We start from the raw sequence: 16801 nt of genomic DNA on the forward strand, positions 1-16801 counted from the left end.
GGCGACAGGCGCTGTATTGTAGATCACACCAGGCTGGAGGTGATGACTTTTCATTCTCCCCACACTCCAGTAAAGTTACTGTGAGAGTGACAGCACAGCGTGATCTCGTGAGACCACGTTGTGCTGTGAGTACAGCTGAACATGAATGGAGAGAAGTGTATGACGCTGATTGGTCACTGATTGGTCAGCGTCATACACTTCTCTTTACCACGCCCACTTGCTCTAAAGTAAAAAAAAACGCCCATTTGGGCATTTAGAAGAAACTAGCATAAAACGAAAAATAGTCAAAAATAAACGTAAAAAAAAAAAAAGGAAACAAAAAAAAACAAACCACAACTGCATCTACAATACAGCGCCTGTCGCCTTAGGAAGGAGATCGTGCACTAATAAACTGGCGACAGCCTATAACACATTTTTGCTCAGTTTCTCAAATAGATTTTTCCAGCCGTTGCGATCGCCTAGACAATTTTTTTCTGCTTTGCGATTTGTTTTTGGTGAATTTAAAGGAACCCATTCACTCATCTCTACTCATGTACGGACCTGATGAGCTTTCCGTGCTCTCTCGTATTTTGATAACTGGTCTTCTGGCACGGAGGGGAGACCGGGAAAGGGATCCGTTGCCTAAAATAATAAAAAAAACAAAAGAGGATATGAGAACTGGAGCAAGAAAGTGTTTTAAGATACCGAGCAATTCCAGCGGTCTGCAGCTCCCCTTTCTCTGCCTGCAGGTTCTTTGTAAAACGTCAGTAAAAATCCCCACACAGAGGAGGAGGAGAGGAGGGGGGGAGAGGAGGAGAGGAGGGGGAGAGGGGATGCTGCTGCAGTCTCTCCCCCTAATTTTCTGTGAGAGGGGAAAGAGCGCACTTATCCAGCTGTACACTAGGAGGAGCCCCACCTCAGCACAGTTACATACAAGAAATGTACATAAACAGAAATGAGATGTATATGGGGAATATAGGAGTTTTAGAGCCTCTGCTTATGGACACTCAGCTTCCTATTGTCTGGAATTTCTGTACTAAAAAAGGTAAAATGTTCCAGAAACTTTAATACAGTGAAATGTCAGCTCTTGGGGCCGCCACTCTAATGCATAGGGTTTATGTGTGAAAATGAAGGCACTGGAAGTGTATGGAGCCATCAGTCACCTATATGGTGGAGCTCAGTGTGGCATTTTTCCTCTCGGACACCAGATACGGCTCCGTTATGGCGCCACCTATTGCTCAGTGTGTGCTGCCGACATTCGCTAGCCACAGTTCACATTATTTCCAGGTTACATCCAACAGTTTTCTATAATTACTGTAAATAAATATTTAATTCAGAAAACAATAATCTAGGAAGTTTGACAATGCGAGGTGTGGGGTGAGAATGTAATAACAGCTCCACAAAACTTCTCCGTCAAGGACAAAGCGTAAACACTGCAGATTTTTAGCAACGGATTTCATTGCGGAAAACCGGCAGCATAATACAGCGGCAGCAGAGAGGATCTCATCCGCACACAGTGAGGAAAAATAAAATACAAATCGGCCGAGAAGCTGTTGATAAATTGACCCGCGGTGTTGTTTTTTTAAACCGCATCATGTCAATTTATCCTGCGAAAGCGCGGCTCTTCTGTTGCGGGTTTTCCCCATTAAATTCCACGGGAGGTAAAATCCGCAATAAATAGGCAAATGTTGCGATTTTTGGAGAGGAAAAGCTGCAAATTCACCTCAAAAATCTCAACTAAAAAAAAAAAAAGAAAGATTTTCTTGTTTACAAATAATAATAAAAAAAAAAAAAAGTTTCATACTTAAACCCGGCCATTGTTATAGCGACACGATCCTCGATTCTTAACGCGCAGCTCGGCCTCCTGGGATGACGTTTCATCCCGTGTGACCGCTGCAGCCAATCACAGGCCGCAGTGGTCACATGGATTGCAGCATCATCCCAGGCGGCCGAGCTGCGCGCTCAGAGCAGAGGGACACGTCACTATGACAACGGGATAAGTGGGAACTTTTTTTTTTTCTAGCAGCATTTCTGCAGCAGAGATTCTGTTTGACAAACTGCAGCACATTTTGGTGCGGTTTTTCTGGCAGGATTCCCTGCAGCTTCCACAACAGATAGTCTGTGTACTTATCCACAGCATATCCACCCTGTGTGTCCTTACCCTTTCTTTTATGCTTTTCAATAACTATTAAATAATCTAAAAAAAAAAAAATCCAATAATCCGGCACGAACGGGTCCTATTGGTGCTGGATTAATGGAATTTAACCATATATATCTGTCCTGGACACTCACTCCTGACATGACCTGTTTCCTGTAGTTCTCTGTTCTCCATTGTCCTGGATCGGTTCTTTTTCTCGGCACAAACTCACGCCTCTTCGTCTGTCCACCTTGTGCCGGCTCCTTCTCGCCTCCCTCCTCGTAATACCTCGGTGCTTTCTGTAAAATGGCGGATAAACCATACACTTATACAATACACACACATATATATATATTATAGATCACACATAGAGACGTCTCAAAAAAATGACACTTTTTATAAGTAAAACAAGCTTTTTTTTTTCGTCTTTCCTGTGGTTTTCTATTACTCCATTCAGTGTTTGGTATTTTGTTTTGAGAAATTAAAGTAAAAAGTATTGTGTGGTTTTTTTTATACTCCACTTATGATAACTGGGTGTTGTAAATTTCTACATACATTTCCAGGAGGAATAACAGAGGAACGGCAGTCCAATGTTCCAGAATTGTTATTTATTTGGGAATACAATAACACGGACCTATCAGGAGAGTGAATGTCAATAATTGGAGAAATACTAAAGTCTAGTCTCAAAACTTATTATTAGGGGATATTGAAATTATAGAAGGGTTAATTGAGGGGGTCTTTGCTTGGGACGCCCCTTTATTGACCAGAGCAGGAGGGCATTGCAGAGGACTCTGCAAACCAAGTATAACATGATCAACTATTCACGTTACCCTGTGGCCACCCGCAGCTGCCATCACAGGGGTAGAAGCAGTCAGACCCATGGCAATCAATTGATCACTGGGGCGCCTTGCTTGAAGGGTCGTGCAGCTGCGATGTCCTTATTAAAGGGATATTCTGGTTTATGCAAATAACACCAATTCACTGCATGATGAAAAGTTGGACAATATACACCTCACAGTTTTTTAGACCTCTGCTTGTTGTCATTCAATTGGAATCATTGTTTACTTCCGGCGAATAATAATCTGTCCTGGTCATGTGATGACACAGGTGCACAGCTCGTTACAACACGGCTCTGATACACCTACTGTAACGAGCCGTGCACCCGTGTGACCATCACATGACCAGGTCTGATTATTATTCAACAATGAAGATTCCTATTGAATGACAACAAGCAGAGGTCTTAAAAGTCATGCGGAATTGATACATGAAGCATATTCGAAAATTATATACGTTTTTATTATACCTTTATTTTCTGAAACCGGAATATCCCTTTAACAAATGGATCGCTGACAGGGGATCCAATGGATTCATATCAAAGGGGTTTTCGCACAAAGGACACAAATGTATGATTGCTGGGGGGCCCCACTGATCACAGTGGTCCTGAGTAGCGCTGGGGGCCGCACTGATCACAGTGGTCCTGAGTAGCGTGGGGGGCCCCAATGATCACAGTGGTCCTGAGTAGCGCTGGGGGGCCCCACTGATCACAGTGGTCCTGAGTAGCGTGGGTGGCCCCACTGATCACAGTGGTCCTGAGTAGCGCTGGGGACCCCACTGATCACAGTGGTCCTGAGTAGCGCTGGGGGCCCCACTGATCACAGTGGTCCTGAGTAGCGTGGGTGGCCCCACTGATCACAGTGGTCCTGAGTAGCGCTGGGGGCCCACTGATCACAAAGGTCCTGAGTAGTGCTGGGGGCCCCACTGATCACAAAGGTCCTGAGTAATGCTGGGGGCCCCACTGATCACAAAGGTCCTGAGTAGTGCTGGGGGCCCACTGATCACAAAGGTCCTGAGTAGTGCTGGGGGCCCCACTGATCATGCGAGTCCTGAGTAAAGCTGGGGGCCCCACTGATCCCACGAGTCCTGAGTAAAGCTGGGGGCCCCACTGACCACAGAGGTCCGGAGTAGCGCTAGGGGCCCCACTGATCACAGGAGTCCTGGGTCTCCCCTCACTTCACAAGATCATTCCTACACATGTGACCCCATTCAGATTATATACTGTACATACATGTAGTAAATCAGCCAAAAATCTTTGATGCTGCAGCCTGTGTATACAATGTACTCTCCATATTGTAATATAGTAGATCTTCAGCTGCTGCACAACTACAGGCCCTAACATTATAGGGGATGCCGGGACTTGTAGTTCGGTTACAACTGGAGACACAGGTTTAGCACCATTGGTGTACTGTATATCAGGGTTGTGGCATCTATAGGATACCAGGCTATGTAATGTCCAGGAATATGCCACACAACGTTATGTCATTGTGTACACTTGTAAGTTTAGCCGTGGAGAAACTACAAGTCCCAGCATACCCGCCTGCCTGCCGCTCCGTATAACTTGTACACACACAGCAGCTGAGCACCACAAGGCGCCGGAGCGTCACGGTAAAATAAGTACGTAAGGTATCAGTGTAACATATCTACACGTGGGTCTCACCCGCTTCGGCTGCTTGGCAGTCGCCATGCTGGAATTTTGCTTGTTACAGGAAGCGAAAAATAAAGTTACAACAAAAAAAAAACCCACTGCCTCCTGACCAGTTTGTTACGGAACAATAAAGTTTTCTTTTACGCTTACGTTAACTAAGGGCAGCATTGAGTCGGCGCCATCTTTACTATGGGTGACCATGAGGCGGGCTCACATAGGTTGTGGTTTCTAGATGTCACTTTTATACATCCGTAATGTGTCATGAGTAATAGATGATTTTATTTTTTGCCATTATTATTTCTGGAACTGAAAAGAATTTAATATTAATAAAAATGATACAAAGTATCTATTATGTATGTAAATTGTCAAACATAATATGAGCGATGACTCAGTTCACACCAAATAATATATTCAATTTTGTCTACCTTCTCGTTTTATCACATCTCATTATCTCAGTAACTTGTTCGGGCTCTGTTCACACGTGTGTTGTGAATTACGTTTTTCTGTCCTGTCACAGATAAGGAAAAACAGAAATTGATCTGTCACGTGATGAATACCAATGTCATCCAACGGACCCTATTGACTTATAACGGTGTCTGTCATTTTGCCAGCAAAAATATCGATGCATGCTGCGGTATTTTTTATGTCAAATGAGACGGAATCCGTGATGGAGGCTCGAACGCGAATGTCAACAGAGCCGGCCAATGCAGTTTGGGGCACAGTTTCACATTGCGGCTATATTGTCTAGGGCAAAGTGACTCTCAGTCTGTTCGGACACATTTACTAATACTGGAGAAGTTCTGTGTAATAAGCCAGCGTGCGATAATACCAGTGTAACATCTGATGAGGGATACGTCGCAGTTACGGAACATTCAGTCCAACATCAGGGTTCTGTTCAACTCACGTTAGAGCCATACCTTGGAGGTAAACATGGACAGGATCTCGGTATACAGCGGGAAGCGTCACGAATAGGCTCCTATTATTAAAACGAATACCACCTAATCCAGACAATATCGCTCAATGTATGCAGCTCCCTGTCCAATCCAATTGGTGCTCAATAAATATCTTCTTTATAGCAATTTACTCCTGGTGGTCATTACGGTAGCCGCATAGAATCCTCCAGGTGTAAGGGTTGATACCATTGGCGTATGGATATTACGTTTATGTTCCTTGTTGCATAAGGCTGGCTTGCCACACTGCGGAATTTCCACGACATAATTCTGTGCTGTTATACTGCAGCATTTACAATAGCGGCAAAGTGGATGAGATTTTGCAAATCTCACGCTCACACTGCGGAAATAAATCCAAGAAAAGTAGTGCAGCCGGTCAATTTATTGCAAAGGGTTCCAGATTATTTCCCAATGGCAACACTTTAAAGTGGTTCCCCAGCAATCTTCACACATCAATCATCAGAATGAAGAGGCCCCTTCAGTGTTCATCTTGGCATATCAATCAGGTTTGCTGTCACGGGTCCTGCGTACCAGACACGCAGGATCCACCTGTAATCGATCACATTTTTATGAACTTAGATGTAATCTGTAACAGCTCGATCCTGCATATCATACACTGAACCCATCAGTCTGGCGGTCCTGACCGATACAGGACTTGAATGAATTTTTAATAAAATGTATTAAGGAAGTTGAACCAAACACACCAAGATACCATTTTATAAAAAAAACACTTATATCGAAGGTGTATATAGCCTTTAAGGTTAAATCATTGACACTGGTAATATTTCAACCAATATACTCCCCATTCCATATAAGAGTTGAGACAGTATCCCCATTTTATTTGTGGGACCCTACAAATCATTCTGTCAGACTATGCACAGATTTGTTATTCGATAAAAATTTGCATTTAAAGGGAACTGGTCAGTAGGATTGAGGCCACTAAAGGGGGTTTTACACTGGGCGATTATTGTGCAGACGAGCGTTAACAGAACGCTTGTTGCCGATAATTGTCCTGTGTAAACAGGGCAGCGATCAGCAGATGAACGAGCAAACGCTCGATTATCTGCTGGTCATATTTCTTTGAAAAAAAACTAAAAAATAGTTTTAGGCAGCCAGTGTAAACAGGGAGATGACGCCCTAACTACATAATATTGTATAGGGACAAGCGATCGGAGTAACGACCGCTCGTCCCCATCCACAGCTCCGTGTGACAGGAGCAAACGAGCGCCGATCAACGATGTCTGGACTATCGGCCGGTGTAAAAAGGCCTTAAACCACCACAACAAAACAGTTTGTAAAATAACTTACAAGAGGAGTCCGGGGCATCAGATACATTGCTCGCAAAGCCAAGGGCCGTACGTCTCACTCCACTGCATTGTCCTCTGCTTCACATGCCGCTCCCAGACTCATCTCGCTAACTTGTACGTTTTTATTAACTTTTGCCGCAGTGGATGTTTTTGATGTGGGCATGTTCGGACCAGCAGTATTCAACATGGTGGTTTAGTGGCTCCAAATCTAGTGACAGGTTCTCTTTAACGGTATGTATACACACACACTATCAAAATCCGTCTGAAAAGGACAGCGCTGCTTAAGGGAAACCAGCCTCTGCTTAGCCATTTTTGTAGCCAAAAAAGTTTGAGTTTTTGTAAGCATTTTTCCATTGACACAATAAAAAAAACCTCTCCAAAAACAGCTGAAGTAGTGACAAGCGCTGTAATTACTGACAATAGGACAGGTTCTATAATTTTCTTCAGCATAGACACCCATCAGTAAAAAATACTAAAAGGCGCCCGTGGCCAATAGAAACGAATGGGTTTGTAATGGAGGAAAAATAGGGTCGTGTGCATGGAGCCCAAGATCCAGACAGAAGACATTTTGACAGTGACAAATGGTTAATAAAAACAGTTTTAATTTACTTTGAGGCTTTCCTCATAGTTAGGCCTTGGCAAACTGCACTATTATATACTTATACCATTACGCCCATAGAAATCTATGAGTTCACTGATTGTTTTTTTTTTTTACTACAGAATCTGTATGGTACCGATGAAATGCATCACCTCCGTACTCAGAATCTGTATTTAAAGGAAGGTCGTGTGCATGAGGCCTCAGTCTGCTATTATATCCCAGTACTCGCCACGGACACTTGTTTTATCAAATGCGTAAGCAGCCGGCTACTAACCCTAGGACGGCAGGAACTCAAATTCTCAGGCGCAGTAAAGAGTAAGTGACAGGTATATTGCTCGCCTGCCCCCACCATCCGCCCAGAGACTGACGGCTTATCCGAGTGAAGGACGGAAGAGTGGTCAGTGTGTAGCCCGGGAAGCAGAATCACAGGCTCTTAATCCTGGCAGCTGCACAAAAATACTGAATCAAATCATAGACCACTCTATATCCCTCACCATTGACCCCTCTACCCCCAGAGGGGATACCTGAGATCTGCTTTAAAGGCGTTATCCAAAGTTAAACTTGTCTATGGTCTATATCTAGGCCCCTCCCCCACAAGCACCGTTTCTCCAGCCTTACGGCACATCCCGTGACCCACTCCCTCTAGTGACGTGGAGACCATAATACCAGCCTAGTTCATTTCTGGGGCTTTTTCACGTGGAAGAGTCCAGGCACGGTCCTGCTAGATTCTCAATATGCACCAGTGCTTCACCTGCCATCTAATACCAATTGCTCAGTGCATGTGTCCGGCCTTATTCAGTGTCCATTTTGCGTCCGCAAAAAAAACGTTTGTCATGCGCTGCAGTCCTGCAGAGCACCCGTGTGTTCCCTGTGGCAGCAGTTGTGGGTCTGTTTACGTACACATTTAATTTTTTTTCCCCTTTTAATTTATGAACTTGTGCGTGAATCACGGACAGACGGATGTGTCTGCTTTTCACACATCCATTGTCTTCAGAGGGTCCATGATGCGCAAAAAGCACAATAGGACATGCAGTGAGAGTCACGCAACAGGAACACTGCATGTCTGAATGGCCCCATTGAACTGCATAGGTTGTATGAATGAAGCCTTAAACTTTGCAGTCAGGCAGCCAACTCCTTCCTTTCACCAATGACAATCCAAATGCAGTTCTTGCAAGGAATCATGGGAAATGAAGGCTAACCAGGAGGCAGAAGTAAACAAGCACCCCCCTCCCCCACCAGATCATTAGCAAACGGCACTCAAGAATTTTTTTTTACTGGATAAGGATCTAGAAGTGGCAAGCAGTAAGGGAACATGTGGAATCCATTTCATAGCGGTAAAAACCTTTCCTGCAGCGCCGTATTACAGCTTCTCCTTGTGGGCCTTATTTTTAAATGTTTTCCTATTTAAACCATTGGACTCCCACACATAAATGGAGTTGTGTCTGTACAAAAGAGCAGCCAATCCAGGCCAGCATTATCCCAATTGAAGATTCTACCTTAGATCGCACTCTTATTACTCTTCCCTGATCATATCCTGCAGATTTATCCAGTAATCCCAGATAACCCGTCACATTACAACACAGCATCTGTCTCCGCAGGTAAACTATCAGGCGGCCTGGATAAATCACGCAGACACGGAATACAATGCAGCAATCTCCTGGAAGAGCGAGGACACCAAGCTCCATAGACAAGTCTCAGGCACCTCCAGATAGAAGTGCCCAGGAGTCCTCATGATGGCAACATTCAGGACCAATAATGACAGCTCAGATCTTTGTTTTATACAGAACTTTATTGACAAATAACACGAGTAGTCCGGTTACTTCTTCTTGGACACACCCACTGTGCGTCCACGGCGGCCGGTGGTCTTTGTGTGCTGTCCTCTCACACGCAGACTATAAGGAGAGAATAAATAGCAAATATTAGAGGGACAATAAGACAAGAACATTCAATACAAGCTCTGAAATAAGTCATCTGGTATGTGGAGGCGGCGATCACATCCGTTTCTCAAAGATTCTATCATTTGGAAACCAGAAACCTTCCCATTTAGGCCGTGTTCAGACCTGCGCTGGAGGCTTCGGTAGGAGCAGGAGTTAGATTCCACAAAAATCTTGGACAAGATAAACACCTGATACAATCCATTAAAAAGTTAACGGGTTCTGCTGGGCATAGTTTGTGTTCATGTGAAGGATCTGGCACGGCCATCATTTTCATTTATATAAAAAGTAACAGAAGAGACAAAATCTTCCAATAACCTAAACACGATTTGTAGGTCAGAAGTGATCAGCTGGGATCTGTGGGTCAGAAGTGATCAGCTGGGATCTGTGGGTCAGAAGTGATCAGCTGGGATCTGTGGGTCAGAAGTGATCAGCTGGGATCTGTGGGTCAGAAGTGATCAGCTGGGATCTGTGGGTCAGAAGTGATCAGCTGGGATCTGTGGGTCAGAAGTGATCAGCTGGGATCTGTGGGTCAGAAGTGATCAGCTGGGATCTGTGGGTCAGAAGTGATCAGCTGGGATCTGTGGGTCAGAAGTGATCAGCTGGGATCTGTGGATCAGAAGTGATCAGCTGGGATCTGTGGGTCAGATCACACTGTAGACAGCAGATACAGGCAGCACGGCTGACAGCACCAGCCATGGAGCAGCCGCAGGCCAGAATGCAGCAACAAGTTCTGCTCCTCAGACACCACTGGCTTTACTATATGCCAACAAGAGATACAACCCAACAGTAAGGAGCCACGTGACCTATAGACTAACCAGCAATGCAGCAGGGTATGGTGGTATTGGACAGTGATTAACATTATATATGCCAGTAGGACTGGGCAAATAATTGAATAAGCAAAGTTCAGCGCAACTAAAAATCGATGTCACCGTGTGAATTTAGGTTCTACCAACTATATTTTTTTTACTGTTTAAACTGCATCTGCGTTTTCAGGACACAGATACAGTTGAATCCAATGGTAGAGCAGGGAGCCATAACGTCCCTGCTATACCATTCACCATGTATCGCCGGGTGCGAAGCAGTGACGTCTTCTTGCCCGCCTGCGCCGCACAGACCGGAGGAGCAGAGGGATCTCCTTTACTAGTTAATGAAAATTGGTTAGGCAAGCATGTATATTAAGATTTTTTTATCAGGCACTTTTGGGGGCATTATACTGTGGGGAGCAGCTATGTGGTATTATATGGTGCAGGGAGCACTATGGGGCAATATACTGTGAGGGGGTATATAGTGTACAGTAGGCTCATGTGATAATTAATTCAATGGCCTAGCATGCAATTAGGGGTGTGGCCTAAATATTCGTAATCAAAGTTACATGTTCAATTAGTGATTATGATTTAGGTCATAATTGCCCAGCCCTATACGCCAGGCAAATTTGGGTATATAAACCAAGATGCACTTTCTGCATTTCAAGCTGCAGAAGCATTAAAAGGGGGTTATCCGGGGGCCAAAAATATATTCTTGCAATGCAGTTTATGTGAAACCAAGTAACTTACTAATATACTTTAAGAAAAAAAATTCTGTACTAAATGGTGCAGTTCAAACTTTATGAATTTAGGAAGCGCTGGAGCTTTTCTAATATTGATGACGCTCCAACATGGCCCCACGTGACTGAGCTCTTGCTTCATGTGCTGTTGGTGAACACGACCGCCAGGGGCTTTCACATTGCCTATTGCTGGAGTCCTGAGCCAAGCGTCAGCTAGCGCTTTTTCATCGGGACTCCAGCTCTGCTCCCGACATCCATATTTGGTCAATTCAAGGGTTTCCTATCACTGGAGTTCCCAAGCAGATCATCAGCTGATTCTCTGCCTGGTGACTCCACAACATCTGCCCACGTCACAGTCCATATATGGACAATGCGGGCAGCAGTACTTGACACCCTCAGCAGAGCATCAGCTGATGCTCCAGGACTGCTGCAGACAATGTCCATATATGGACAGTGACGTGGGCAGAAGTTGTGGAGTCACGAATCAGCTGATGTTCTGCTTGGGGACTCCACCGATAAGAAACCCCTGAATTGACCAAATCTGGATGTCGGGAGCAGAGCTGGAGTCCTGACGAAAAAGCGCTAGCTGATGCTCTGCTCGGGACTCCAGCAATAGGCAATGTGACAGCCCCTGCGGTCGTGTTCACGAACAGCACATAAAACAAGAGCTCAGTCATGTGGTGCTGTGTCGGAGAGTCATTAGAAAAGCTCCAGCACCTCCTGAATAATTCATGAGGATTGAACTGCACCATTTAGTACAGAATTTTCAATTTAAGTATATAAGTTATAGTTTCACATAAATTTATGCAACACAATTTTGGGTACCTGGATAACCACTTTAAGCGGTGGCTCTCCAGCTGCTTGAATAGAGCATGACAGATCCAGCTGGATCCAGTGTACAAATCACACGCAAGACCTTGGAACCAACTCCAGATCCCAGCACATGTTCCATTAGGTGCAAAATAAGATCAATCCTACAATTCTAAGGGACAGGGTCACAGGAGAACACGATTAGCAATATAGATTCATTATATCCAGCAGCGCTACCCAACTAGAGGCCGCACGCTGAACTAGGCGTCCATGACAACACTTCCTGTTCACTTTTCTGCTGGTTCACCAATATAACCCAACTGCATGGAGCAAAGTGGTCATCTGGCTCCATGTACAAAATAAGTAGGATCACAATAATTTGAAGGAGTTTGAAACCCACATATCCCTATGACAAAGCCCTGGAGAGACAGGAAGTGTTGTCATTACTTTAGAGCACAGTAGCTTCAGGCCTGTAACGTCATTTACCAAAAACGGCAGACCTACAAGCGGATAAGTTCACAATACTGCAGATTTCACACAACGGATTTCCCTGCATAGAATCCGCAGCACAATAAAGCAGCAGCCGAGCGGACTAGATCTGAACAAGTCTCATCCACGCGCTGCCGGGAAAACAACGTAAAATTGTTCTGCGGTGCGGTCGTTTTTTTAATTCACAGCACGTTAATTTAAACTGAAATCGCTGCTCTTATTTTTTTTTTCCTAGCCGTGTTTACACCTGATATTCTGCATCACAATTGAGTGCAGTTTTTTGGGCCGAATACCCTGCGGGTTCCAGGACGGTTACGCTGTGTATCTGCCCTGTGTGATTATAGCCAAACATTTACTTTTTCTTTAATCCCATTTGGCTTTTGGAACGGGTAAAGCTGAGCTGACAAAGAGCATTTCAGAGTGGATTTACATTGTACCAAACAAGTGTATTAGGCCCCATGCACACAACCACGGTCCAGGATTACAGGCTCGGCCAGCCACGGACAGTCCCCTGCATTTGCAGGCTGTGCTCCCACATTATTAATGAGGCTCTGTCACCAGATTATAAGTGCCCCATCTCCTACATAATGAGATCGGCGCTGGAATTTAGGTGACCGTAGGGTTTCTTTATTTAGAAAAACGATCTATTTCACCTGCGTTGTTTACTATGTGCAAATGTGAGAAAAAGGCAGCACTCCAAGGTTCAAAAAATAAAATAGGAAGTTTATTCACCCATCAGTGACAAAGGCTGCATTGAGCAGCTGAAACGTTGCACCTTTTTCACTGATGGCTGAATAAACTTCCTATTTTTTATTTATTTTTGAACCTTGGAGTAGTGCTGCCTCTTTCTCCTTACATTTGTATGCCATTGGGGATTTACAAGTCGGATCCCTGGAGGCCGGCACCCTTATGCCCTGGAGGTTTTTGTTCTACTGTGCTGCCCATACACCATGTCTAGTTCACTATGTGCAATCACATACTCACACACTAATGTTACTCAAGTGTCTTGACAGTGAATAGACATCACCTCCAGCCAGGACGGGATGTCTATTCATAATCCCAACACTTGGTCAAAAGTAAAAACACGCCCATTTGGGCATTAAGAAAGTAATTAGCATAAATCTAAACTCACCCATAACTTGGTGAAAAGAGATAGTTTTCTACATAAAAAGCACTGCTGTCACCTACAATTCAGAACCCCCCCCACATTATATAGGAGACAGGGCACTTGTAATGTGGTGACAGCCTCTTTGTATGGGAGCACGGTCCGTAAAATAAAGCAGGACAAGTCCTATTTTTTTGCGGATGCTTTCTACAGGCCAGACACCTACTGTAAATATACGGGAAAGTGTCCACGCACCATAGAAATGAATTGGACTGTATCTTTATCCAGGATTACGGTCGTGTGCATGGGGCCTTAGTCGGCCAATCCTCTCACCCATTAAAGGTGCCACCATCGCACACCAAGAAGCCAAATTAACAGAATGATCTGCAATCACCAGCCTTGAAGAACCGCTTCACATAGATGCAAGATTAGCCCCGGAACTCTGAGACAGTGAGACAATGGCAGAGAACGCAGACGAGGACTAGAAAGACTTGACGGCCGCCAGAGATCTAGAGACAAATGTTAGAATCTGTATAGAGAGCCCTGCGGGCAGGCATGGTAAGAGCAGCAGTGGAGACGCCAGCCAATACTTCACCCGTTATCCATGTTCATACTGTCCCAAACATCTACAGCCCTCAGACACTCACCCCCAGAAGTGACGCAGGCCCCTGTGCGCCTTGATCTTCTTTAGCCTCTCCAGATCTTCACGGAGTTTGTTATCGAGACCGTTAGCCAGAACCTAAATATCAGAAAAGAGATGAAACCCACAAAAAAGATCTACAGTAATAAGTGCCTCAGATCACCGCTACGTGTCACTGTACAGAGCGCGTGGGTGCCCCAGAGGAGTGGTCATCGGACAGTTCTTTGGGCATGTACTTTATTGGTGTGCGTTGGGGTTACTGCAAGCTGTGAACGGCCCCCTAATTTCCTGACCGTTAAAGAGCACACGCTACAGGCCAAGCACTTCCATTTTATAAGAATTGTGCATGGCTAGAATATAGACTTCTACATGGAGTCATTCTGACAGCAAGCAGAGGGGACAGTCCTTCCGATCAGCTCCACAGAGGAGTTTGTGGGCTGTTCAGTGGGTGCAGCAACAGCAGATGTGCTAGAAGTCGGCCATAGACAAGATATCGGTCACCCATCACCCCAGACAATTTCGACTGAAAGGGAAAGCCATTCCAAAGAAGAGCTGTCCAGGGTGGGTGCTGCTGATGAACCATTCACAGGATAGATCGGTAGATGCACCCACCGATCAGCTGTCTCCCGGCAGTATAGTGGCCACGCTGAGGCTCCGATCCTATTCAAGTGACCCCCACCGACCATATGTAACAGGGATGTCACGATACCAGAATTTGGACTTAGATTCCGATACTTCGTGTAGTATTGCGATTTTGATACCAAAACGACACATCAATAGGCCCTGGGCTGTCTGCCCATATATGGTATGTCCCTCAATCGCATCACAGGAATTCCCTGTGATGCAATCCAAGGCGCATCCCCCCTTCTCATTTTCCCCTGAATGCTGCAGTCAGCTGTGATCGCAGCATTCAGGGGAATAGCAACGGAGATCAGAAATTTCTCTGATCTCCGCTATTATAGAGCGGGGCTGCGTAATACAGCCATTGCCCCGCTCCTGACAGTAAGTGCGCGCGTTCAGCATGAGGTGATGCGGCCGGCGCGGCACTAAAGAGCGAAGGCACTGAAGACAGAACATGGGGGTGTTTTGCAGTGCGCCCGCCATGTTCTGTCTTCAGTGCCGCGCCGGCCGCATCGCATCATCCTGCCGGCAGGCACTTGTCAGGACTCAGGAGCGCGGCAATGGCTATTACACAGCTGCAGCTCCGCTCTCATACATCCATGTGTTACTATACTTAGCTGCGCGGCCGCACAGCTTAGTATCGAAACACATGAAATAACGGTATCAAAACAGTACCGACGTTTCGATGCATCCCTAATCAGTAGAAGGTAATTAAAATAAAAAAAAAGCCCCCAACCGGGACAACCCCTTTAAGGCTACAGCGTGATAAGCAGCTACTAGACCTCTGGGGCCGCTTATCATAGGAGGAGGAACTAGAAGTCAAACTGTCCAAACAAGTCCGTCAAAGACGGGAGATGTTCAGAGAACGGTTTGCTGTTTACCGCAGACAACAGATTGTAAACAGAACCAACCAGAATCCAAGGGATCCACTGACCAGACTCCTGTCTATGGGCAGCATCACAGATCACCCTCCCCCACAGCTACGCACCTGGCTGTACTTTCCATCCTTGATGTCTTTTTGTCTGTTCAGGAACCAGTCCGGGATCTTGTACTGACGAGGATTTTGCATAATGGTCACCACGCGCTCAACCTGAGAGGAGTGTAACAGGTTAACTCCGAACAAGAACTTTACCCAGACTTCAGAGCCCAGAACCAGCACCCACCTCATCCTCCGTCAGTTCTCCTGCACGCTTTGAGAGGTCAATGTCAGCTTTACGTAGAACTACATGAGCGTAACGGCGTCCGACACCCTGCGAGACACAACGTCACCACTAAGCATTATGTAAATCACTGACCATACAACCTGTGCTGGAACTACAACTCCCAGCCTAGGGCAGTCAGGAAACGCTGGGAGATCGCGCATCTGCCAGTTGTAGTTAAGATTAAAGCCCAATCTTCACCTTAATGGCGGTGATGGCGAAGGCGATCTTCCTACGTCCATCAATGTTGGTGTTCAGGACACGCAGAATGTGCTGAAACTTCTCAGGTATTACGAGCGACTGGTGGAAGAAAAAAATAAATAAAATAAAAGTGTAGTTAGAGAGATAGGACAGGAACATTCTTGTTTATATCCATCCAAAGGCTGCAAGCCTGCACAGACCTGCTCACGGCTGAAATAGTTCTGTACAGGTTGGCTATAAACAAATGTTTCCATTCAGTGACCGCAAGCAGAGATCTTGAAAATGGCACTGAAACCGTATGTTAGAAAGTTGCAGAAGTTGACTGGACAAGCTCTTACTAGAAGACACAGTACCCAAATTATTGCCTGGAGTATCTGCCCCCACAACAACCCTGCCATGGGAGGTACACTGTGCCCAGGTATGGGTGAGACCTCCAGTGTAGGGAGCGACCAGTGTACACACACAGGGAGAGAGATCCATCACTACACACCAGAGCTGCATACACAATACATATCCCCACACACAGGCGGCTCACAGGGACCTGTCACGTCTAGTCTATAGGGGTGCCACCTCAAAAATACCCCCACAGGAGCCTCCCTGAGAGGCCCACAAACCTAGATCACCCCTCGCCACAGCCCGCCGTGCTTCCCCTGGCCCAGATGGCACCGGATTGCGGGTAACCCCATTCTCTGCCCCGCTGTAACACTCACCATGGTGGCAGCTTCAGGGAAAGAGAGGAAAAGGAAGTGACGCGCATCTTCTTTTATGCAAAGCCAGCCCCTCTACGTCACTTCCTGTAATGG

The 16801-nt window shown here is 45.6% G+C and overlaps 2 protein-coding genes across 2 annotated transcripts in view; both read right to left on the bottom strand.

Annotated features, from left to right (window-relative positions):
- The window catches only part of WDR46 (WD repeat domain 46), a 17658-nt gene extending 12979 nt beyond the window's left edge, over positions 1-4679 (bottom strand). The window contains exons 1-3 of the mRNA XM_075836492.1: positions 4611-4679; positions 2272-2415; positions 541-621 (exon numbers count right to left, since the gene is read on the bottom strand). Coding sequence (XP_075692607.1) covers positions 541-621; positions 2272-2415; positions 4611-4637 — 252 coding nt within the window. The 5' untranslated portion in view covers positions 4638-4679. The remainder of the gene's footprint in view (positions 1-540; positions 622-2271; positions 2416-4610) is intronic.
- Positions 4680-9223: 4544 nt separating this feature from the next.
- Positions 9224-16799, bottom strand: RPS18 (ribosomal protein S18). Its single transcript, XM_075836508.1, has 6 exons — positions 16709-16799; positions 15999-16097; positions 15762-15848; positions 15587-15688; positions 13985-14076; positions 9224-9345 (listed from the first exon to the last, which is right to left on the bottom strand). Exons 1-6 carry the CDS (start codon positions 16709-16711, stop codon positions 9270-9272), a joined length of 459 nt encoding a protein of 152 aa, XP_075692623.1. The 5' UTR covers positions 16712-16799; the 3' UTR covers positions 9224-9269.
- Positions 16800-16801: the final 2 nt, after the last annotated feature.

This window comes from Rhinoderma darwinii, chromosome 8 (assembly GCF_050947455.1).
Source record: "Rhinoderma darwinii isolate aRhiDar2 chromosome 8, aRhiDar2.hap1, whole genome shotgun sequence".
Lineage (NCBI taxonomy): Eukaryota > Metazoa > Chordata > Amphibia > Anura > Rhinodermatidae > Rhinoderma > Rhinoderma darwinii.

Bases quoted from the DNA above. Each gene is read 5' to 3' on its own strand.
- RPS18 (XM_075836508.1), bottom strand. The intron at 15,849-15,998 runs GTGAAGATTGGG...TGTGTCTCGCAG, and splicing joins TCGCCATCACCGCCATTAAG to GGTGTCGGACGCCGTTACGC. The intron at 14,077-15,586 runs GTGCGTAGCTGT...TCTGATATTTAG, and splicing joins AGGATGGAAAGTACAGCCAG to GTTCTGGCTAACGGTCTCGA.